This window comes from Apus apus, chromosome Z (assembly GCF_020740795.1).
Source record: "Apus apus isolate bApuApu2 chromosome Z, bApuApu2.pri.cur, whole genome shotgun sequence".
NCBI classification, from domain to species: Eukaryota; Metazoa; Chordata; class Aves; order Apodiformes; family Apodidae; genus Apus; species Apus apus.
Window position 1 is genome coordinate 68407786 of NC_067312.1, and position 25969 is coordinate 68433754.

A 25969-nucleotide genomic window follows, 5' to 3' on the forward strand; every position below is an offset into this window, starting at 1 on the left:
TAATCAGTGATAGTATAGTAACCCACAGCTGTTTCAGAGAAACAGTCTAGAAAGAAACAGAAAGGCATGGATGAATTGTGCTTTTTGGCTGTTTACATGAACCTTTGCAGAAGTTTGTGTCAGGGAGACCTGAGGCTCTCCTCCCCAGAGCCCGAGCACTGCTCCGGGTCTACCCGTTGTGAAGGGAAGCAGCACTGTGGGAAGAGGCCAGGAGCAAGGTCAAGCCTCCAAGGTCTCATCTTGGCTTCATGTTCTGGATGAGTGTTACACCTGCCATGTATACCTATCTGATGTTGAAAATGGAGATAACAGGATGTATCAGCAAAGCGAAAAGACTTGCCTAGTAACTGCATTCCGGGAAGGCTTTTGTAAATGTAGGCAGTATCTCAGGAGCAAAATTATAATTCAGTCAAGGTGGTCTAAGGTACAACTCAAATAACTCGACTGTCACAGTGACAAGGGTCAAAATATTTTTCTTTGCTGCACCACCAGATCTGCATTAACTCTCCAGCAGCTGGGGCAGTCACTGACATTTGCTGATTCACAGCTGGCAGCAGAATTTGGTTCAGATTATAATCTTCTCATGGGTTTCCCTACTGCTCCTGTTACACACCACCTTACTTTTTAAACACACAGTTGATGTGAGCAAGAAACCTCCAGTATCAACTGAGCAGCTAGAGCACTTCCCTGAGCAAAACAAGTCAATCTTCCTCTCAAGCTCACATAAATCAGATAGTGACCAGAGCTGGAATGGGTTTAGGATACGCACACTTCTCTCTTGTTTAGGCCCTTGACACCCAGTTCCAGCAAACATTTAAAAAATAAAATCATGAAACACTGGAAGAATAAAAGTTCTGAAGTGGCTGCAAGAAAAACAGGTTAAAACTGGAGGGAGGAACAGCTTGCCCTGCAGAACAAGAGACTGGGGACACTGGTGTTGGAAAGGAAAGGAGGGACAGTGCAAAGGTGATCCAGAATGGAAGACAGGACACGAGCCAATGCCATTGCCCTGGCCAGTGCAGAATCAACTGCTACAGGGGAATGAAGTTACCCCTCATCTCCACACTTCCTTCCCATTGCAGACTTCAGGAGAAGTGGGACCCTGCCCTGTAACTCCAAGGACAATTTTTTGTTATCTTTGTAACAGCCAAACCAAGAAACTCTGGCCGCACTGTCACAGACTGCAGGAAATAACTGAGAGAGACTAGTAATGTATTTCTCTGTTCATCTGTGTTCATTAGCAGAGAGGAAAATCGTACGGTTTCCTCTTGCCAAACCTTACCCATTGGTATTACTTAAGTTTGAGCCTTGATTTGGTGTTCTGGAGGACAGGTGGCTTTTTCAGAGGAGGGTATAAACCTCAGCATTTGAACAACAAGAACAACAAAGGCTCCAGACAAGTAATTCTTTCAGACTCTTCTGATCTTTACAATACAATCTAATAATTTTTTTTTGTTAGGTTTTTAACTCTTCAGCCCAGAAAATGTTCTGAAACTTTGAAGATTTTAGAATAATAATAATTACAGTTAAGAAGCAAAAACTTGTTATGAGTGAAGCTGCTCTTTAGTTTACTTAACTCATTCCTTAGGACTTCTTGTAAACTGAAGAGAATAATTTATTTTTAGTCTCCTTATGAGACATTTTTTGTGGAGAAATTTATATAATGTATTGCAAGCTCCATAACAAGCCAAGATAATCCAAGTAAATCTGAATTTATTAGAAAAAATAAACTTCTGACACTAACCTACAACATGAATGATTACCTCTGCTGTTTTGCAGCTCACTGGTGTCTGGCAACATAATATATACACAAAATCTCATCAATTCAGCAGATGCTGTATCATCCAGCATCTAGTCCCAAGATTGAAATGCAGCAGAGCAACAGAGCCCTGTTTTCATACTGTCCAGCTACTGAAGTTGCTCAAGGCCCTGCCTTGAAGAAGCCTGAGAAATTTTGTCAGCACAGCCCTCCACAATGGATTTTCTCCAGTGGCGAAGCCTCCCACCACATTCTTGATGAATAAAATGAAGTCACTACAAGATCCTGCCATCACACCTAGCCATGAAAGCAGGTTGCCTTTTCTTCTTTAAAAAATTAATGTATCCTATTTCAAGCTCATATTTGCCACAATAAGAACTGTAAGACCTACAGTGCCTCCTTTTTTATTTCACTCCCTCCCTTCTGTCTCCCAAGGGAATTACTCATTAGATCCACCAGCTAGAAAGATCTAAATGCATGATGCATTTCCCAATGCAGCTGCAATCTGTCAGATGGCTGATACCAGTGGGAATGTTGGGCAAACTACACATACGTGCAGGCCTTTTAACTACAGTCAGTCCCTACCCTTTACAATACAGCCATCCCACCGTACACTATACACCGCTCCTATTAACTTCCAGGTCCTCTCCACCTAAAAGCACATAGCCAAGAGCTGGCAAAGCACCTGCAAGGCAACTCAAAATTTCAGTGTTCAGGTGTCCACTGCGCACTCCCCAAGTCTGGACCAGCAGCTCCATCTGTGCCTGAAGGACACAAACCCAGAGCAGAGACCTCTGGTCTGATGTTTCATGTTTTTTCTGCAGGGGTGTAAGCATTTGCAATGGGGAAAGCATTGGAGAATAAATCCCTCCCATTAAAAGGGAGTCACAACCTGAGCCCCAGCCCTGCCATCCTGCAGGACCATGCACCACAGCATGAGTGAAGCATGCTTTTCACCTTTCACAAGGTGAAAGCAGAGGCAGCACGTTTTACATCGGTAAGAACACTTTTGTCTTTAATTGCCTCAGATTCTCTGCATCTGCAGATGAATACTCCTAGCCAGTGCAACTTGGCCACAGCTTTACACGCCATCTGGCTTTCAACTTAAAGAACAATGGCTTAAGTAATCATCTCTCACTCTCCTTCTTTCACACTCGCCCCTATTTTTAATAGAAACTGAGTTGTTGATGTGACAACACTGTTTTACTTTTTTCTTGTGTTGTTTGGTTGGTTTCTGCCTCTGGGTTGCTTACCAGTGCCTAACATGATGACTGACAGACACACTCCACTGTAACATCTGCACCCACAGGATCCCAGTTTTGTTTTCCATTCTGCAGAAACATGTCCCACAAGCATGGAAAGAGGAATGCTTAAAAATACTATGCACATCTCTTCTGCTCCCACAGACAGACATCCTAGGCAGCGTGTGATCAATTGGCAATAGCCTCTCTGGCTGCCTTAAAAAGTCCCTTTTTTGGCAGTTCACACTGCAGAGAACACAGGGTGTTGGCTTGATTGGATCCAGTCTTGGAGCACAGAAGACAACAGTTATACCATCCATGGTTCCAGCGGGAGATGGTTTCATACAAACCCTATCCAGCTCGCCACAGAGAAGTCATGTCCTTTACCCAGGCCAGCAGGATAAACTGACTTGCCAGAGTCAACAAGAACAGTAGGCAAGATATGCCCGATAATTGGAACTTCTGGGTTTCCCACATATCCCACAAGAAGCAAAGAAGAACAAATAAATTTTGCTGTCAAATCACTGCTGCTATACACATTAAAGTAATGAATTATGGAAAGGCCTGGGGAATGACTAAGAGGCAGAATAGCCTCAAAACATTTTATTCAGAGGAGAAGGCACCTGATGATATCTGACAAAAAGATATAAGCAAGAAACCCCCCTACAAGAAACAGTAATTCTATTGCAGGCTTTTTTTTTCAGCAAAAGTTGCTTCTGAAAGATTCGTTTCTGTACCAGTCAATTCCAGTTTGGCTCAGCTGCAAAACACTACTTGTGATCCAACCGTAACACTCATCACCACACAACACATCTTTACTCTTTTCCATTAAATCAACAAAACCTCTGTGGAAAAAACTGCTACTCAAAGCTACATTTTGGGAAGCGCTGTTTGTGTCCTAATAGCTTCACAGACAGGGTCTGGGACTCTAAATATGCCAGTAACTGTTACCAGCTTTCTAGAGACAACTACAAAGGTGATTTATTTCCCCCCCCTCCAAGGCTGATCCTCCTAGAAACTTCAAAATTACCGGAGCCCCCCCCATCGTTATCTCTAAACTAATTAGATGGAAAAATATTTTCAAGAAGTTTAAGGGCTTAAAATACATCCTGGTCAAAAACATCAACTAATTAAAATGTCTTTTTAGTGAGAGCTATTAGTGTCTATTAGCGAGACCTATTCCCCAGAAATCTTTGTCAATATGCATTCTGATCCACTGTATCATGCCATGTCTGTTCTCATTAACCAAGTTGATAAACACATTTTATACACCACATTGAGCCTTACAGATATATAACCCCAGAAAGCTGAAGAGGCAACAGAACAGGGATGTGGAGAGTACCCATCAAAAAGCTGCAAAAAGGCTTCACTTTCAGAAAGAAAATGGACATTTCTTCACTCTCTGCTGGTTTTTCTTTTACAGCATTTCAGGTGGAACAACCCAAATTCCAAAAGAGTCCCCAAAATTCTGGCTGCTGCTTTGCTTCCTCAGAAATACTCTTCACCATGGAATCAGAGGGAACTCACATGGACTAAAGAACTAAAAAGAATGAACAAGCTTGCATTGGTGAGAAGATATGTGAAGGAAGCTATTATGTTTCTATTTGACATTTCTAAATTAAACAAAGCCAGGAATTGAACCAGAAGAGGGTAAATGCAAGTATAAACTAAAGGCAGCCTAAAGATAGCGGTGGGAAGCATCATGGTCACTGGAAGCATCAAATAGATGGAGGACAGTGACACCCTCCTCTCCAATGCAACAACAGCATTTCAAGCCAGCACAAGTTCTTCTGTGCTACTCTTTAGACTAAATGACCACAACAATTGTAATTTTTTTATTACGCCAATTTCAGTATATCTACTGCTTTCACAACAGAAAGCAGTAATTGCTGTAGATAGTGTGAAAACACTGAAAATACACAGAGAAAGGGAAAGTACTTTAAAAGAATCAGAACACAGCTTTGGATCAATTTTTCTATTTGATGATCGCAACCAGCAGCAGGAACGAGGAACAGTGAAGGGATGGACTGGTCTCACAGCTCTGCTGAGCTCAGTCAAGCCATGTCAGAACAATGCTGCTGAGAACTTGCTCTGCTGTGTCCCTGTCCCAGCCATGGGCTGTGAACAGGCGAAACAATACAGTGGTGAGACCTGAGTGTATTTAAACTTCCGTGGTTGCATTTCCTCCTCGCACACCTGGTCCTCCAGCCTGTCCTTGAGATTTTGGCTGGCCACAACTCTCTTCTTGTTGAGAAGAAGCTGTGCCAATAAAATGCCTCTTGAAAACACAGGGACAGCTGAACCATCCAACCATGTCACAAACCACAACAGCCTTTTCACCTTGCATGTACTTTAACTGTTTTAAAATCAGGTTAAGTGGCTCTTGTGGGTTTATTGATAGTAGTTCCTATACCAACATGTGGGTTCTCAAGAGCATCACCAGCAAAAAGCTTTCCTTGCACTCACTCTTGGGGCAGAGAAGCAGCTAATGGGGTACTCTAAAATTGGAAATAAAATGACCTATTTACAAAGAAAGTTGATAGAATAATATTTAAAGATTTGTAATTGGCTTCACACTGTCTTTCTTACAAAGCTACAGAAGCACTGATAAATTCCTAACAGAACAAAACTAGAGAGGCAAAAAGGTTTGTATAAAACCTGCTGGTTAAACCTCACCTGCATCATCAAAAATAATATTTTCTTCTTTACATGGGACAAAACTGCAACCTTTATTAATAGATTTATACTGACTTAATTAGTTCAACAGCGGGGTTCGGTGCAAGATGATAATAAAGGTGCACATTTCAACTGCTTTGTATTTTTGGTGTAATGTCTTCCTGAACCCTGCCCAAGAAAAGTTACTAAAAAAACCCAAACCAAACCAACAACACTAGGGAACTTCTTAAAAGTGAAGTTTTTTTTTCAAAGATGGATGGATCTAGGTTGTGTATTAGCAATCCTATTAAGGAATTATTCTCATCTGGCACTACTAAACTTGCCCCACATTCAACAAGACACAGAAATAGGGCACTCCAAGCATATAAACAGATGGAGCTGTATTTTTCCCCGGAGTCCTGAGGAAAAAATGGCTGCTACAAAGGTTACAAAGCTCAGCTCAAACAACGCTGGTACTACTGCCCCAAATAATGAGGCACAAGATGTCCACTTGGATTCTTGGATTTACTGGACAAAAAAGGAACAGTTGTGGTATCAAATGTCAGTCCCTGAAAAGAACTCCTAGGAAGGAAGCTAGGTATGTGCATTTGCACCCAGGCCCCATCAACAGAATTATCACACTTACTGAGTTACGCAGTGAGTAAGGCAGTGGTATTTGTGGGTTTGGTGGGTGTGGGGTGCTGTTTTTTGTTTGGTTTTTTTTGAGGTTTAGGTTTTTTTTGGTTGATTTTTGTTGTTGTTGTTTTCTCTTTAGGTCAGTCCAATCCTAACGTATCACCAGCTTAAAGGTATTTTGCAATTATCAAGGTAAGATATGCTTTTTTTCTCACTGCTTTAGTAAACTGATAGATGTTAGCCACGCAAAAGAGATTACATGACACAGAGAGAAGTCACCTTTTACTGGTAGTACTACACCCACTACAACTTTCCTGGTTCACACATATATTATACAAACAGATGTTACAGAAAGCAATTCAAAAACATGTAGAAAAACCTGGTAAAATATTGGAACTTTTCCCTTCCATAGTACAGACAGTGATGGGAATTTAGAAATTTACACCCAGAAAGTTTTTAATTTTTTCTTTTTTAACACTGAGAAAATGGGAGAAGAATAAAATTATGATGTCAACGGCCAAAAAATATATCAGTAAAATCAACAGATTCTGGAAAAAAAATCCAGATCTTTGAGAGTATCCTTTTCCCCAGAACATGAGTCATCTCTTTAGTTAATTAGATAAAGCTGGAAAGACAATTCTAAAATGAACAGGATACGCTTCTGTGATTCAGTAGCACATACCAAAGCTTTCCCAAATGGCTATGCAGGTTTTTAAAGCAATATTCCTAAACCTTCTGAAGGGAATTTGCTCTACCTTAAATGCATTCTTGTTTTCCTGTTATTAATAATGGATTAAAGAAATAATTCTCTCTGCTAATCAATACCTAGGGAAAATTCTTACTTTTGCATTGTCTTGCATGTTATATCAAATCAGATGATGTAACATTTAAGTCTTGCTACACCGAAGTATTTTTACCACATTTCTGGAGAATTACTAAAGGCACAGTTCTGCTTTTCTTCTGTAAACCCAGTATCTTACTATCATCACATAAACAAAAAGAGAAACTCTAAACTGAGGATTGTTCATCATCAAAAATAAGCCCATAATTTGTATTGCTAACCCAGAATTTAAGTATGAAAAATGTGTCCACTTTTTTGTTCTGTCATAATACCAGAATAACCAAGTATTGTGAATATTATTATTAAAGAGATGAGAAAAGGAATGACAAAAATCTCAGTATCTGTAGAATATAATTTTCAACAGTAGTTACAACCAAATGAGCCTTCCAGTAGCTGCTGAAATTATATTTTCTGTACACTGTGCTTGAGCAAAGATTGTAAAACAACCCTGAAGATCTTCCAATGTAGAGAAAAAAAAGGAACAAATGAGTTCCATCTTACAGCTAGGAAACTTCTGCATTGAGGATTGAGACTTGTTTTTCAGGAAAGAGTGAGAGATGTTTGTGGTCTCCTGAAGTTTGTGTGTGCAATTGTTTTCTAAAGGTTTGTACATACTTCAGTAGATTTACCATTTAGATTCTCACTTGCTTTCAACAGAAACAAGTATTGGAAGGACCCTGAGATGCCAACTTAGTCAACATCTAGATTCCTGCAGTCAATCAAATGTCTATGACAGGTTTCTATTAGGCTATTTTGAAAAATCTTCCCAAACTGAGACCCACGAGCTGACTGACTCTCTGGAAGCACCCGTCACATTTCTTGGACCACAGAGGTAGTTAACATTACCAACTCAACGTAGACATCTAATTTTCAGATGGCTGAGATGAAAATCAACTGTAATTCTCCCACCCCAGGACAAAGGAAGACTGCAAGGTTTGCTTCTTCATTGAAGAACAAAGTGTAGAATCATCCTCCCCCTCCATCAAGCTGTACTGGGAAATATATTCTTATCAGCAGAAGAATCACAGATAGGAGATTTCATAGAGCATGGACTTTGCTCATATGCATTTATCTTAACACAAATAATTAGTATTTATCCTTCACAAGAATGAAATAGACTGATGTGGAATACTAATTTACCAGAGCAATGTACCTTAAGTCTTACAATTATTTAAGCAAAAATAACTTAAAATTTTGGAGATGCAGAAGAAAAAAAAAAAAAAAAGTCCAATTTTGGCCTATGGCTCAAAAAGATTTATATAAATTATAGCTCTAACTGCATTTGCTGGCACTCATTCAGTGCTGCTGCTGTATTTCATAATTAAACTTAATTGTATAGAGCTGTACTCTAGTGGTCTAAGCAGTCAGTTAAAGAACAGCTCTCTCAGGACGAATTATTGCTTAGGTAAGTGAGCATCATAACAAAAAAGCAGACCAACTTTTTGTGCTCACAGAACTCGAATGCAAAGATTACCATGTGAAATTCAATGGACTTGCACCTACTGGGTGGGGAAACTGGAATAGACTGGTCCTCAATTACTTCCAAGCCCAGAATTTTGCTAGGCTGTGTCCATTACCTTTTTCACTGAAACAAATTCCAAAGAACAAGCCCAGGAATAGGAATCAAGCAATGAAAAGTTGTATCAAAGTAACAAAGAATTTCAGATGGACTTCAAGCATCCAAAACACAGGTGAGAACCAGGATGGGCCCCAACAGCACAGACTGCTGGGACAGACAGTTGCCAAAGCTTTTTAATTTTTTCAAGGGGTGGGGGAGAAGAGAGAGAGGTAGTTCTGGCATTTTGAATAAACCTGTTTACCTCACAACCACAAATGAACTCAGTACTGGCCAGCTGAACTCAGAACTGCAGCTCATTGACAGAAAAATCACGCTGTGAATGGTAATAATGGGGACAGTTCTGGATGTTGCATTATGTAGCTCTTCACATCTTGCTATAAATGCAGTATCAATAGCTCTTGCTAAATCAGCAGGTGTTTCCAACAGCAAAAGTGTGTTTTGCAGTTTAGACAAGACAAACCAGGCGTGAATTAACCTCTCCCATGATGAAAGTATGCATCAAATTGCTCAGGATTCTTCTGGGTATACTTTTCATGCTGTAAGCCACGCAACCCTGTATTTTTCACTTAGCCAACACTATGGCTGAAGTCAACAGGAGTTTTTGAGTAATTTAAAAAGACTGGCAAGTAATGCACACATCCCTCAGTACAGAAGCTGCACATCCACAGAGAATGGAAGTAACCATCAGCTGTCATAAAAGGTACTTCTTATCAGCACTATTAGAAGATACGTATAAATATGGCTTAATTTACTAAAGAGCTCACCTGGGACCTGTACTCTTTGGACAGGTGCTTAAAAACTAGTGTGAAAAATGACATTAGCAGCTACCTAAAGCAAGGATCTGTATGTAACATTTTAAATTTCTGCAAACTTACTTTGGCAGAGGCTATCAAAGGGCAACAAATGGACTTGCATTCAGATATTAAGATAAACTGAATAAAAAACACTCAACACTGACCATTCAGAAATACTTACGAAGAATACACTTCAATGAACACAATTTCACCTATAACTTCATCCCCTGTGCAGTATACTGTGTGCAGGGACATAACAGGTATTATCTAAAAATATACAAGGTAACTAACACTTTTTAGAAAGAAGAAGTCATGATACCACAGCTACTGATGTATATATACATGCCTTGGGTTCCTGAGGCTGGTGAGACCAGAAAATGTAATTGTGAAAGTGAAATAAATCCCTGTCAGATACGCAGAACCTCTGCAAAACACTTACACAGCATGAATACAAATTGACATACCAGAGCTATGAGACAATGCCAGAACCAGAGGATATCATTACCAGATCAAACTGTTAATCACAGCTCAAAATAAAACAACACATTTATTTCATTAGTAATATCACAACCAGGGCATCTGCTCTATCTCTTCTAACAGGAGGCTGGTACTCACTGCCCTAACGCGTATCTCTTCCGGGAGCAATTCATCTTAAGATAAAACCCAAACTTCTGTGTGATGACTGTTCCTTGTAGCTACTGACCCGTTACCAGCTGGAACACTGATGGCCACAGTAGCTGCCTGCCTGCCTGCCCACTCCAGTAATAATTTCAATAACTTTTTAGGAAGAGACACCAACGTTTGAGAAGTTTACAGTGCAGCGGTCCTAAGCAGATCCCCAATAAATAGGAAGAAAGAAAAGATTTAAAACTCATGCTTTGCTGTTACTGAGGGATCTAAAAATAGAAAAAGACTCGGAACAAAGGTAGGGGAGATTTCCAGTTCCAAAAAGGGGAGTCCAGGAAAAACTGAGAGGGCCATGAAAAAAACATGCTGATTAAAAAATAATTACGTCACGGGTTTCTCAGGATCTTCCCAAACCCCTCCACGCCGGTTCCCAGCCCTCCCAGCTCCCTCCACCCGGGAGGGCTGTGGAGACCCCTCCGGACCCCCGGACGGCAGCCGGGGCGGGGGAAGGGCCGCCCCCCCACCTGAGGACACCGGGGGGACACGCACAGACCCGGCTTTATGTCCCCAGCCCCCCGCCCCCTCCAGCCCCCTGGGGGTCCGCGGTCCCCACCCCCCCCCCCCACGCCTTCCGAGCCCCTCCTGCCCCGGCACAACGTGCAGCCGTGGGGGGTCTCGCGGGGTGGGCGAGAGCAAGGGCAGGACCCCCTCCCAGCATCCCCCCCTCTCTCTCTCTCTTTTCTTCCCTTCCCGGCATTTTCATTCTCCCTTCCCCTCCTCGCCTCTCCCGCCCTGCCCTTCTACCTTCTCTCTTCGTCTTCCCCCCCCTCCCCTTCCTCGCATCTCTACCGACCCCCACCCGGGAACTCCCCCCGCCCCGCTTTGCGCCCCCACCCCGGCATTTCCACCCCGCGCCCCTTTCCCTTCCAGCAGCCCGCCGAAGGGCCAGACAACTTGCCGGATCCGCAGCCTCCTCCGCCTCCCTTCCCTCCGCCCCCGGAGCCGCGCTCGCACAGACAGACAGACAGACAGACAGACAGACGGACAGACAGACGGACGGACGGACAGACAGACAGACAGACGGGCGCACGGAGCTACCTCTCTCCGAACCGCCCGCTCCTCCGGCGCGCAGCGTGCCCCGCCAGCTCCGCAGCACGTCGGGTCCCCCTTCCCCCCCCAACACTCCTCCTCCCCTTCCTTCCCCGCCCGCCCCTTTCGCCGACGCCAGGAAAAAAGGGGGGCAACACGTCCCGCCCCGCCCCGCCCCGCACGCTCAGGTCCCGCCGAGGCTCCGCACCCCCCGCGCTCGGGTTACCGGCCGGAGCTCTCCTGTTACGGGCGGGCGGGGGAGACCGAGCCCCGGTAGAGGGGGAGGAGGAGGCTCCGAGCCCCGGGGGGGCTTTCCGAGCCCGAGGGGGGCAGGTCGGGAAGCGGCGCGGTCCCGGCCTCGGGGGGATGTGCAGAGCTGGGGCTCCCCCGCCGCGGGCACCCCGGGGGTTTCCTGAGCCCTGTGTGTGCCGGGGTGGTTTTGCTGCTGGGTTGGCTTTTCTCTTGTGTCTTTTCTGTGTCGGTTTACTGGTGCGGTTTGGGGTGGGTTGTTTTTATTGGTTTTGTTTGTTTCTGGGTGGTTTTTTGCTTTTGTGTGTTTTTTTTTTTTTTTGAGGGGGGGGATTGTTTTTTGAGGCTTTTGTTTGTTTTTTGTTTGTTTGTTAATTTTAAATATATTTTAGGCAGCGGGGCTGGCTTCAGTGATCTTCCTCAATGTCTCCTTAAACCCAACGCGCTTCGCGCTGTTCACCGAAGGCTCTGGCAAGCGTTTCCGTGGGTCTGCCACCTCTCCTGTGAAGAACCTCTCTTGCCTTTTCTTTTTGCTTTAAATACAAACTTGGTTATCCTGTCGGCTCCAGTGCTGGAGATGGGGAACAGCTCCTCACCCTCTGAGCGGCTCACGGGTTTGCAGATCACTGTAATCCTTTTGTATCATTCCTTCTCCGGGATGAATAGTTGTAGGTTGATCATGGCTGCCTTTGTCCTTACACCATTCTGTACTTCTTACCATCCTTGATGTCCTCTTGAACATCATCCTAGTCTAACATCATTTTTGAGACAAAGAAATACACAGTATTTAAGTTGTGGGCAAACCACAGATTTGTACACTGGCACAATGGTGGTGTTCTCATAACAATATATATTATGGTGCATTTTTGAGCACAGAGCTGGTGTTTCTGTGGACCTCTTTGCCATCACCCTGAGATTTTTGGCCAGCTCAGAGGCCACCATTTTAGAGGATTGTTTCTCAGTGTGCATAGTTTCACATTTACCTACATTGAATTTCTTATATTGCCCAGTCAGCCTCATTATGTCCTTGTGTAGTTACTGGCAGTCTTTCTTCTTATTTATGACTTGAGTAAATTAATACCACTGATGAACTTGCTATTTCACTCTATTCCCAGCAAGGTACGAGTACACTGAACAGCACATGTCCCTGCACTGACCCTTGCAGAACCCCACAGCATCCAGCACCTCCCTCTGTTGTGAGAACTGGTCATTTATTCCTGTACTTTGCATTTTATCTTCTAAGCAATTACTGAGCTATGCCATGGCTTTCCCTCTTGTTGCTATCACTGGTTAGTTGCCTTAAAAGCCTTTGTCAAGAGCCTTTCAGAAACTCAGTCTGATATGGAAATTAGATCACCCTTATCCACATTTTTGTTGACCCTTTCAAAGACCTCCAAGAGGTTTGTTTAAGGCAGGACTTTACAGAAGCAATGTCGACTCTTCTCAGATAGATTGCATTAATGCAGGTGTCCTTTAGTTCTACCCAATTAGCATCTCTGTGTTTGCATAGTACAGGCATGAGGTTTGCAGACCTCTAGTTCTCCAGAGTCTGCATTGAAGTTTAGTGTCACATTTGCCACCCTCCACTCTTCAGGTGCCAATGTTTTAAATGAGAGGTTTCACATTGCTGTTGATAGTTCAGCTGCTGTGTCCTCAGGTGAGAACTCAAGGACACAGATGCTCACAGACAGGCATGGCATTACCTGAATACCACAATAGTGAAAAAGACTTATAGTAAAAGATAATGGTGTAAGGACATGGTTGCATGCATATGTAACTGTAGACCTGTAAGTTAGTGCTATTAATGTAAATAAGAAGCTATCATACTTAACATTAATTAGTTAACTATGTGTGGCCATGGCCCTTCATGCAATTGCATGTGTCTGAAAGCAAAAAGTGTGGTACAGGCAAGACCTCACCACAAATTTCATCCCATTAGAATAAGCAGTATCACAAATTACACTGAAATTGTTTGAAAGTTTTAAGTTTGGTTTGTTTGTTTGTTTGTTTTCTGACAGGGATGCATTTACTTTGTATTAATAAGGTAGCACATGACTAATACACCACAGAGGGATAAAATGTGATTTCACTTTGTATATTTTAATGAGTTTTTCCTATTGCTTCTAATTTGAATTTTTAATGGTTACAACAGCAGGAGAAAATTATGTCTTAAAGGTTTGTTTTAAATATGTGTTTTGTTAACTTTTTTTACAGTGTAACAGAAGGCTTCAGGTAAGGGAAAGACTGAATTAATCTTTCCAGAGTGCAGCCTTCTCTATTTTTTACTGTGAAGTTAAAATACCTTTAACTAAATAATGAATTGCAAGATTAGTCAGCATTGTCCTAAAACCCCTGGAAGTAGGAAGAGTATTAAGCAGCTGCATTAATCTAATCTTTGTCAAGAAGAGTAGTTGTTTTTAACTTCCAAATGGCAGTTCTTCACCTGTCATTCCCTTTCAGGCCTGCTTTCTGTGCCCAGCGAGCTGGGAAGGCCTGTGTCACCCCTGGTATTCCGTCTTTCCTCCTGCAGTGACTGACCAATGTGCATCCCAAGTCCGTGCCGAATGTGTGGGAAGAACTGTCAAAAACAGATCCTGAGGTCAGTGTGATGCCCTTGGGAAAGCTCTCAGAAGTGTGATGAACTTCTACTTGTAGGGAGCTGCAACACAAAGGATATTTTCTGTGTATGTAACCTGTGGACAAGAGGACTAGTGCCACTGAAGTCAGTTGGAACCACAGACACTCAACACCCCTGACAACTGGGCCACATGCTTATGTGAGGCCTTGCTATTATACAAAAAGGCTCTTATTTCTACTCTTCTTTTCTTTGCCACATAAGCTGACCTAGTTTACAATCTGCCTCTGTGCAGATGTGTCCTCTTCCATGGGCAGAAAGAGGACAGAGCCATTGCCAACAGAGTGCCTGGAGTTAGGAAGGGGAATAGACACAGGGTGGCTCAGGATGGGGAGACAGAGAAAAGGAAATTAGAGACAAAGATGTTTGGAGGAGAAGAGAGAGAAACAGGGAGAAAAGAGAGCAAAGCCATATCTCTATCTGCTGCTGCTGCTTTATCCAGGAGACAGAGGAGTTACTCACAGTCTTTGCTCTGGGACTTTGTCAGTATTCTGGAGCCTTGTTTCAGTGAGGCAGGTTTTTTTATTGTTATGCAGTGAACCTTTAAATGGAGAATAATTCAAAGGGGATACCTCTTCCTATTAGGAAGAAATTATTCCAGGCTGTTCTTTTATAGCCAGGCACACTGTTCTTGTTCTCTATGAACTGCTAAAGATGCTGAGAGCAATGCAGAATAAATAAATAAAGAAAAATACTGTGATCATTGTGCTGGACGTGCCAAGCACATTTATATAATTTATAAAATGAAACTCATTCCTGAAAGGTGATGGTTCATCTGATAGCCTCCACACTGAATTTCATTGTGTATGAAAAATGAGCTTTTCTTGGGATGCAGATTTTTAAGTGTCTTAGATGAGCTGTCAGAAATTTCTTGTTAGATTAATTTTCTTTTCCTTGTGGTTCTGGTTGTTTCTCTGACTGCAGAGCAACACGCAGATGAGCTGGATGAGGGAGTGCACCGGCTCGCGGTAACGCATGTCAGATGAAAATGGTACTTCTGCATATTCTCTGTGCATTCATAAAACTAATAAATGCAGAGACCCACCAGTCAGTTAGCGGAAGAGCCGTGTGAAGTTTGGAGGTCACATTCATAAATACTTTATATTCAGTACAGGAATGAAATGTTGAGCATGACAGAGGCAGGGAGCTGCCGGCAGGGAACAGACTGGAGATCCCTGTTCTATTCCTGGCGTTGCTGATGGACTGTGATGTGACTGAAGGCCAGTCACTTTCCCTTATTTGTCTGTATGAGTTGATGAATTTTAGGACAGGGACTGCCTGTCAGTGGGTGATTGCAGAATATAATGGGACCTCACCTGTGGTTGGGGAGTTCAGATACTAATGTAATATCTGTATGAAAGTATAAAATTTATTTTCCGAGGTTATTAAGCTGAGTAACAGGTTCATTTACGCACATCTATTATGTGGTGGAATAGCTTGGCAAGATTTCTGTCAGCAACTAGCTACATGAGTAATCTCCTTGACTTGAATGGGACTCCTTAAGTGAGTAATATTTTAGTACTGGCTCCATAAACTGCTTTAGTCATCATCGGCTTACGAACTACGTGCGTAGTCCTGCCAGCACTTACCACATAGTGCAGTGTATTTTACTGCAAGAAATTCTGTTACAGGAGTAATGCCTAGTAGCAACTATTTGTGTAATCTACGCCCACATGAAGTTCTTTCTCTCTTCTGCGATTGCAAAAACAGCCAGGCTTCACTGACATTGTGTGTTCTTTGGTCCAGGGGAACTGTTAGTCCCCCTTCACAAGACATCCAAAGAAGTATTCAGTACTAGTGATGTGGCAACTGTTATTTTTATTTTAATTGCAGCTCATGGGGATACCGCTGCATAACTGACTCATGGGTTTCCCTCCTTCTTGTGGAAAACGTAATAATTGCAAATCTGAACCTGTGAGATTTCACTTAAAACTCTTTACAGTCTTCCCCAGCTAATGTTTCAGCTTTGATTACTCCTGCCTTATCTTACTGTCTTTGTACTCTCTTCCACAATAGCCCTGTTTCTTTCCCCTGCTGTGGGCTTTGTGCCTCCTTTCAGTTTGTTCCTTTTCCTAAGCACAGAAAAAAATCCCATTCAGTAGTATCCCTCTTTTATTCTACAAATCCGTCTTTCAAGCCTGCTTCATCAATAAAATCAACACAAGGCAGTCCTGAAAGATGGCTTGCCCGTGTCCAGCTTGCCTGATTGAGCCTGAACATCCTCAGGGGCAGGATGTATATCTCTATATATTTTCTGAATTACTGCATGCATAGGAAGAGCAATATAAATATAGCACTACTCGTTACCACAGCTTTACAGATTCAACATTTACATCAACTTCTGGGGCAAGCTAATCACAGACTACAGTACTTCAACCAGTACGTACAGTTGCTTATTGTTCCTCCAACTAAACAGGCATAACAAAGATTTAAAGAGCAATCATTATTTTAAAAATAGGGAACCTCTGTAAGTCTTCTGTACAATATTAAAATAGCATATTCTTACAAAGAGCATTTGTTTATGAACTAAAGAGCTTGATCCAAAGCCCAAATGGAGGCTCTTTCCATGCATTCAATGAGCTTTGGATTAAATCCTTCCTGAGGAACAGATGCAGGGATTTATTCGCTACCACTAGAACAATAAAAATGACAAGACAAAGAATAAAGTTGTTTACAGAGAATAAAGCAGTGTTGTCCTGCAAAAGCTTAAATACATTGGGCTCTATAGTTAAAAGTCAGTCCTGTAGAGTTAGTAAAACTGTTTGTGTAGCCCATTCACAAAATATGCAGTGTAGAATGCTTAAATATCTCCACGTAAACACCCAAACAGTGTATTTCACCGAGTATTAATCTTCTTGCTATTTGCAAGGGCGGACTTATAAATGCAACTACAAATTCCAGTTGTGCAAAAAAAGATAACAAATATCTTGTTGCCTTTAATATTAAAAACTGTGATGGAATAGAGAGATGGAAATGTTTTTTATGTCATTGCTGGGACCTTGACTAGACAGGCTTTCCTTTAGCAAGTTTCATAGAATCACAGAATAGTTTCGTTTGGAAAAGCCCTTAGGATCCTCTAGTCCATCTTTTAAGCTAACACTGCCAAGTCCACCACTGAGCCATACCCCTCAGCATCACACCTTTGTGTTTAAATACCTTCTGTGGATCGTGTCTCCACCACTTCCCGCTTCTGTCCTCAGATTTTCCTGCAGAGGCAAGTGTCTCTGCTCCTCAAAACTCGTTATTGCATACATTTTTATAACATCTACCAGCCAGATAAGAAATCTGGCAAAGTGAGAAAACCAAGCCTACCTAAAGGTCCTCAGAAAATCAGAGACAAGTGGATAATATTTGAAGACATTCTTTATCTCATAGTGAAGAATGTTGTTTGTTTTTTTTCCCTCAAAGAACAATATCACAGTTTCCTAAAGATCCATCCCTTCCATGAATTAGAAAGGGAACAGGCCCAAAGACTCAACTAGTGGCCCGCCTGAAGGACTGGCTGTCCCTGCAGTAAGCTGAGGTCTCGGCTTCACTGCAGTTAGCTATCATGAGAAGTGAAATAAGGCAAATAGAAACTGTAATGAGATAACAAGACAAGCTGCTTATAGGCCTGCTAATTAAAAATACACAGTGTTCTGTATGGAAATCCAGCTCCGCACTATGAAACTGCTGAGCATTTTAATGTGTAACTCACATATTGTTGGAGCAGGCAATCCTATGTAACTTTGGATATGAAGGCATGTTTTACACAGGTACCACAGCTTGACAGTCCTATTACTTTGCTTTGACAGTTCCCATGCAGAGTCACAGAAATAAAATTACAATGCCAGAGGTCAAACATAATGGCTCTGGTTGCTTTGAATGACTGATGATCCTCTGGCTTCCCTGACCAGTGCTGCCTGCCTTGCTCATGATATGAAGATGCACTTGAGAGCAATTAGCAGAGACCATAATTAGAAGCGAACTCCTAGCTGTGTGCTGTGACATGCAGTTCAATAACTCAGATGGATCCTCCTCTCTGTTACCCAGCTCAGCTGTACTGACTTCAGCACGAGGTGAGCTGTGGGAGCTGAGAAAAGCATCAGCTGCAGAAAATAAACTGGTTTACTCCTTGAAGCTGACTTGTACCTGGCCTTGGATTTTTACTGCATAAATGTCTCTAAATTACAGCAGCAACCCCCATGGCTGGCATGGCAGCAAGGTAAGTCCTGCACTGCCTGAAGGGGTGGGGAGGAGGGGATATGAAGCCCTGCAGGCTTACACTTTGAAAAATGACCAGCCTGTCTGGCTTCACAAGCCAGACACAGATACATGTACTGTGCAGACAGAACATCTCCCTTTCAAACTGCTCCAGAAGGCTGAAAATAATCAAAGCCTCTTTCATTTTGAATTGTCTGTAAAGTTTTTGACCGCAGTGTAATTATGGCAGTGGAGTGAGGGGGAAGATGAGGGGAAGGGGTTGTATCCTGGATGCTTGAATGTTTTTGTTTTGTTTTAAGCAGCTGCTCAGTGAAAGTAATTGCTCATTCAGAAATTCCTGGACTCATTTAGGGTCTTTGGTGATACAATCTTTCATAAAACCCATGAAAGAGCAAACTTAAGTTCTAGATCTCTGATAAAAGTCCAGCAAACTAGCAGCATCCTTTTAACTGCAAAGCAAATTATTTCAGCCTTCTGCTGATTCTTCTATGATCTTACAAGTTTTATTGAAATTAGGAGTTATTCAGTGATATAATCTCCCAAACTCCTGTATAGCAGTGGTGCAGAAAAGCCAAATGGTGTATACATACGTCTTCTTTTTTGTTACCAGTCAGCAGTAATGATGGTGAAAAAACAAGGAAAACCAGCTGCGGTTCGTGCTACTCCCACACACATACACATTCTCCTTTTTGAGCAAAAGCTGCAAGAAGGGTTCACTAATACAGTACATGCTATTCTGAACCTGCACTCCAAAAAGAGCTGAAGGCATAACAGGATGTGTTTTAAATGTGACAATGAAGAAGCAGAATTTTGCTATTTAGAAAATAAGGAAGAAACATAAAAATCTTCAAGAGCATTCATAAACTTCGGCTTCCTCAACAGCAGGTCCAGCTTAGCTAGTTCTGAGCACATTACATGGAGTGTCTGTTTGTGAGGACCACAGTTTTTCTTTCTTGAAGTCGAGAATATTGCCTGTCTTTATGACTAGGATCAAGTTTACAATATTTTTTTACTGATCCATATCTGGTCTTTACTTGTTGGGAATGTCATTACTTATGAGATACAAGTTTTCTCTGCTTTGTTGGAACTTCTGTGACTGCCATTTACTGGTACCATATAGTGAAGTGCACAGTCTGCACCTAGGGGTAGCATGTTATTTCTTGTTAATGGTTTGCTCAAGTTGAAGGGAACTTTATGATGGCCCAGGTCTCCTCTTGGAGTAAGCAGGTTGAAAGTAACAAAGATATGCAGATTTCTATTTCCTGTTTTCTATTTATTGAGAATCTGCTTACTCTTGGTATAATAAAAAATATTTTGACCAGTTCTGCATAGATTGTTTTCAGTGTTAATATAAAATTGATGGTTTTCTTGTATGAAAAGAATGTCGCCCATTTTACTGTCTAGTGACAGAAAGGACAATTGTTTTGGATTTATCTCCCTGAGCAAATGCAAGCTCAGAAAAGTTTGTATCAAGGTGCTCTGTATAGTCTTTGCCTTAAACACCAGGCTTCTCCAGTCCACAAATTGTTAGCAAGTTATTAAAGAAGATTTCAGCACTTCTTCAGTTCTTGTAGCTACAGTAATTTTTTTCCATGCTGGTAGGGATTGTCTTATGGACTGTATTGACTTTCCTGTGCTAGTGTTTTGCTGATTCTGCTCACGCTGTGTCAGTGGCAGCACTGAGTCAGCCTCCTCCCTCTTACAAAGCTCTGCCGTTAAACCTCCTCCTTCAGAGGGGGGTTGTTATTAAAAAACGAGACCTATTTTTTAAAACTAAGGAGAAAACAACGCTAAGTCAGGTTTTGTTCTGCGTGGTGTTAACACTCCCAAGCATTGCAAGTACTGTGCTATTAAAACAAATTGCATTCCACAGTCACTGAACTTTTTTTCCTGTTTCTTAAGTATGACCTTAACTTAAGTCAGAGAAAGTTAAGAGATTGATTAAGCTCTAGCTCAGATCTTTCCCAGCAGCACTACAAGTCCTGCTTGTGATAGACAAGCTGCCGCTAACTGATACTACACTGAGCAGAGCACTGATAGCAACCAGTGCAAAAGGTCTGGGAATGCCTGTGCAACTCCAGCTGCAGTCCAAATTATTTAAATATCTGATTTAACCATAAAAGAAAAGTTTAATTTTGGCTGTTTTGCATTATGCATTTGAAACTTACTTCCATTGTTCATGTTGTAAATTATTTGCCTAAAGAAAGGGGATTCCTGCTGACTGATACCCTGAGGACATGTTGATTTGCTGCTTTATATAGACTTAGCCTCAAATTTGGTAGTTGTTTTGATGGCCAAAAGTATGAAATTCTGTGCTATATTGTCCATTCTGTATTGTTAATCACATTAGTCAGATTCATATTTGTTCATTATTAACTTATCTATTTTGTTTTGGTTTGTTTCTTTTTAAACAAGAGATTAGATCGGCCTGTTTTGGATTTTGTTAGCACTTAAATAAAAGATGTGGGAAACACAGATTTTGATTAAATTCTTACTATTTTTAAATGGTAACTGTAACTAATAAATATGATAAGAAAAAAAAAAGTTTTCATAACATGTTTTGCATTTACATTTTTTTGCAGTTGCTGACATTAGCTGATTATTCACCATGGCCTCGTAGTGTTTTTAAGCTAAATGATCTGAGCTTCTCACACCAGTTTTTACTCATAAACCAGAAAAAGGTATAAACTTGCTTCATGTTTATCTTTAAATGCTTCTGTAAATGAATGAGTTAGTTACTCAGTTAAATTTAACTAACTGTAATTTAAGAAAAAACTGTCTACTTTGTAGCAGAAGTCTGAAACCTCTGCTTCATCAGTTTCATCGGAACCAGTTTAACAGCCCTAAATGCTGTTTTAATTTAAGACATGTAAAAGATTAAAGTAAGTTCAGGCATTCATAAGGGCTTTGTTTAACCCAGTTTGCATCATTACTTAAAAATCCAATTTATGATAATAAAAATTGGAGAGGTCTTTAGTTTTTAACATGGTTGGTTTTGTTTTCAGATGTATGTCCTTTATGCTTACCAGAGCCAGCAGCCCTGAAAATGAAGGTTTTGGCCTTGTAGGAATTCACTTGCCCATTGAATTCCTTTCCACTCCTGACAACTTACTGACAAATTCATTGGCTGTTACTGAAAAAAACATGGCTGCATCCAATCACACCAAGAATGACAAAGAAAAAGGAATATCCTCATCATGCCTTTCCTACCAAAATGGTGTTTCCATGTGCCACCCAACCACACCAGACTGCCATGCAAGGGCAACACTTGACCTCCTTATGCTGATGAGCTGCTGACTTGGGGGATTCCAGCAGATGAAGGGAGGTGAGATAGAAGTAACTGCAGAGGGGCTTGAGAAGAAGAGAAGGGGCAAGGGGCGTTGACTGATGATGAGGAAGGATTTTGCATTGTCCCTTGCAGTGGGCTGCCAGGATTATTGAAGAAAAGATGCGCTTTTATTGAAGGTCCTCCTACTCCTGGTTATTGCACCAGACTTTCAGATATTTAGGAAGAAACAGTATGGTAGTCAAGCAAATGCAATTTACACCAACAGTGTCTGCTGTACAAACTACTTCCACCACAACAACCTCCCTGCAGCTGAAGATGAGGCCCATCCCACTGAGCACGGTATGCTATCAAGCATTATGTTTGAGTGCAGTGTGGATCCCTGTGCTTCCCACATGGATGTGGTGGCAAGAGACTTACCTCTGCACCCTCCTCTGCTTCGTGACTTTCACAGGAGCACGGTCCCAGGAGGCCCCTCGGCAGCTTATCCAATCCTCCTGCGCCTACAAAACCAAAGACATTTTATTGCCCATGGGAGAATATGCATTGCTGAGAGGCTGCTTTGCTTTCCTTGGATCCATTTCTACCAGCCACGCTCTGTCACCAGCCTGGTATCTCACCAGCATTGTAAAAGAAAGCAGGAAGGGTACAGAAACAAGGACCGAAGCATATAATTGTCAGCTGGAAACAGCTGTGTGTGCCATGGAGAAGCAGCCCCTCTGGGAGTAGGTGCAGTGGGTGCTTGGTGGGCTGACATGACATGCCATGGCTCAGGGAGGACACATTCTCTTTCAGCCCCTACACTGGTCATACGTGTCCCTTGGGTGGTGCCCAGTCCTTGGGCTGGAGCTGCCCTGGTCCCTGATGGGATGGTGGGATGGCTCTGGCTGCCAGGTCCAGCCCTGCCACCCCCAGACACTGATTGCTTTTTGTTTGCCTGTGTTGCTGTGCTGAAGGTGTGCCCCCCAGGATGAGCTTGTCCTATCCTGGGGAGAAGCCAGAGGGCTTCTCAGCATTGCTGTGCCTCCCAAGGGAAGGGTAGCTAATAGCCTCTAGGACCCTAATGAAGAGCATCTCTTTAGTGAATACTATTTGTCAGCCAGGCAGTTGTCACCATGGCTCATTGGTGAAGTCATGTTGCAGGAGCAGCTCGAAGCCAGTGCTGTCTGGAAGAAGAAATTCTGCAGTTTTATTTCTACTCAAGCTTAAAACTTTAAGAAAGTAAGAACATATCTGCTGATTTCACCTCCAGGGACAATCTTGCTTAAGCATAGGTAGCCACAAACAGCTGTTTGGTTGGTTTTGGAATTCCCATAGCAATGACAATATTTACAATAATTAAGGGTGGGTTAGAGTCAGATTAAATTGGTGAATACTTTCTACACTGTGAAATTAAATTATAGGGGTTACACAATCTCCTCTATACAGGATAAGGATGTATAAAGATTTATATGTCATCTCCAGTAGCACTGTTGAGTACACACATTCACACCAAGAATACATTGAATAATGTTCCTTAGGCTACCACAGCATGGTGTGCACCTACTAAATTTGAAATATGACTCATGTAATAATGCATCTCAAAATGGCCTTACAATCTTTCATCAATACAAGAACAGTTACTCTTTTCCTCTGCTGCTACATCACTCTATAATCTTGTGTGTCTCTCTCAGCTACTGCTGTTTGAACATACTCCACGGTTATTACTACTTATGCAAAAGGATCTGTGCATTAGAGGTGCCCTTTGCTTATTTGTTGCTCCAGCAGACAGTGGCACATGCTACAAGTGCTGCCTCGAGCTGTAGTCTACCAATGGGCACATGGATGCACTGATTACACACCTGTATCTTTCTTTCTAACCATATTGGCTGCTCGGTTTTCCTGCTTTTTGGCAGCCTTGTGTAGACATCTTTGCTCTGGGGGAAGAATATTAAGAAATGTCATTGCAATTTATGTGTCACAATCTTGTATGTGCTTTTAACTTTTTCCAGCACAGGTTCTTTGGAGCTGAGCCCTTCTCTTCCCACATGCTGAGCCATGATGTCCATGTAGTCCACAGAGCCAACAGGAAGCCCCCAGCAGGGTTTAAAGGCTGCATTAAAACGAGTACATAATAACAAAATTTGGATCGTTTTTTACTTGTTGTGCTCTCAGTACTCTGAAGAAATCTACAAAGCCAGAAGTCTAATTCTGTGACTTAGCCACAGCATTGATCCCTTCTTTGCATTCATCTCTGCTGGGGTTCCCCTAGACCATGGCTGCTTTGGAAGTGGTGTTGCAGGAAAGACATCTAGTTTATTCTGTCTTGATTTCTTTTTTCTACTGCTTTTTTGTTGTGGTGGTTTTGTTTGTTGTTTGTTTGTTTAATTTTTCCAGCTAACTTTGCTACCTTTATTCATGTTAATCTCAGGCCAATGTTACATGTCTGTAGAGCATTTTAGCTTAGTGGGCCTCTGATTGTCTACTGACACTTATGTGCTCTCCTGCTCTTCATATACACATGTAAAGTAGAGCTGTGTGCCATATTTTCACCATTTCACTGCAATATCCCTTCATACTTAGGCCCTGTGCATATTCTTCTGCAGTATATTTGGAACTGCAGTCTTCAGCCTGTTCTCCTTGTGTAGATGCCTGTTTGCATCAGCAAGTAGCTGTGTAGTAGAAGGGGATCAGAGCATGGGAGCAGTTGGTGCTGACACCTCTAGATCTGTGTTGTGGGTATTTTCAGGATTTAATGTTAGAAGAGATTTAGTCTGATTCCCTGCACTTAATACTACTACGATGTCAGAAGAACTAATATATGATTTAAATATTCCTGTTTCCACTGGGGTTTAAAAGATATTTCATGTACCTCCTGCAGAAGAGTTTCTGGTTTGGTTTCCTCTGAAAGAACTCTTAACTGCAAGACAACAGTCTCTCCACATAGTGTGAATCACTCCACATCACAACCAGTTCCAAACAGGGTTGGGGAAGGAGGGATAAATTCAGTAAAAAACATACTACCATTCTTTGCCAAAATGCTGATGCAGATGCAACCTATGCCCACCAAGAAAGGGCAGCATGGTGACCAGGATGCTAAATGGAGAATACTAATTGCTTAAATTCATGCCTGTGCCACAACTAGCTTTCTGTGTATCCCTTGGTGGGCACTTGGATTGACTTAAATTGTCCATCTGTAAGTGATATTCCCCATTGATGTGGCACCACATGGAAGATTAAGAAGAGAGCATTACAGTGGTAATACATGTAGCTTGAGAGTCTAGCAAAAGAGTTGTGAAAGTCCAAGGCCTAGGAATTAGCACACACACACAAAACTATAAATTTCCCTCAAATCTCACAAACTTCTAAATACCATAAGTCTGTGTATACTTCATCTCCAAACTGTATTATCTGCCACAGCATGGATCTCTGACTTGATCTCTATGAAGGACATAGTAACTTTATAGTCACCCTTGGATTAAAAAAAAAACACAAAACCCCCAGCATGTTCACACCCATAGACACATTGTAAAGGCTGCAGACAGTACCAGTTCATGCTGCTGTTAGCACAGCTGAAGTTGTACATCTGTCATCGTCTGCAGAGCAGTGATGAAAGTAACTTATCCAGAACAGCTGCAGGGCAGCTCCATCAGCACTCTTGGGGCTCAGTGGCTTTTCAGCCAATTCTGTGTATGCTAGCACTGTGCTGACTTATTTGTTTCCTTTTATTTGCTGCTGATTTTGACTGTGAATAGGGTTTGATGGATGGCAGGAGTTTAACAATCAAGAGGGCTGGACAGTGCAACAGGAATTAAGCTGAGCTAACAGTCTCTTTCCTTAAGAGATATTTCCATGCAGACTAGGGAGAGAAATCAAGGTGTAGATAATAGGAAGAACTTTGTGCTCTCAGCTCACTAGCATCAGCCAGGACAGAAAGGAAAGGCTGTTGTCAAGACATGAAGGATGACATTTAAGTGTAAGAGGCAGATGCCTGATTCCTGGTGATGTAGTTGGCAGTGAAAGTGCAGAATATGAATGGAAAACAGAGGAACTACTAAGGGATCTGGAAAAGTGCTGTGCATACCCACTCATTGTTCTTAACAAGCAAGAGGAGACTGTAGCAGTTTGTTCCTGGATACCAGTTCTTCGTAGTCAGTACTGTGGTGATGGGAGAAGCACCTCTGCATTGGTTAGCAGTGACATTCATCTCAAGGGTTTGTCATCCCATCTCTGTCTATCAACCCCTTTGGGTTTCTGCTCTACTTCTATAGGACCTGGAATGAGCTGAATCAGGAGCTGGAAGACCTTTGGGGCAAAGATTTTTCTCCTCAGATGAAAAGATAGGTAAGGCACTTATGGGTATTCACCAGGAAAACTCCTGCAGTGATTGAGTCAT

General features: G+C 42.1%; 1 protein-coding gene across 9 annotated transcripts in view; it reads right to left on the reverse strand.

The window, feature by feature from the left end:
• Window positions 1-25969, reverse strand: part of PALM2AKAP2 (PALM2 and AKAP2 fusion) — a 285217-nt gene that overhangs the window by 86158 nt on the left and 173090 nt on the right. For 8 of the 9 annotated variants that reach the window (XM_051642422.1, XM_051642428.1, XM_051642427.1 and 5 more), the window contains one exon: window positions 22015-22097. In XM_051642422.1, the coding sequence (XP_051498382.1) occupies window positions 22015-22097 (83 nt within the window). Of the gene's footprint in view, window positions 1-11230; window positions 11294-22014; window positions 22098-25969 lie in introns of those variants that run through there. The other variant, XM_051642429.1, reaches the window with a different exon arrangement.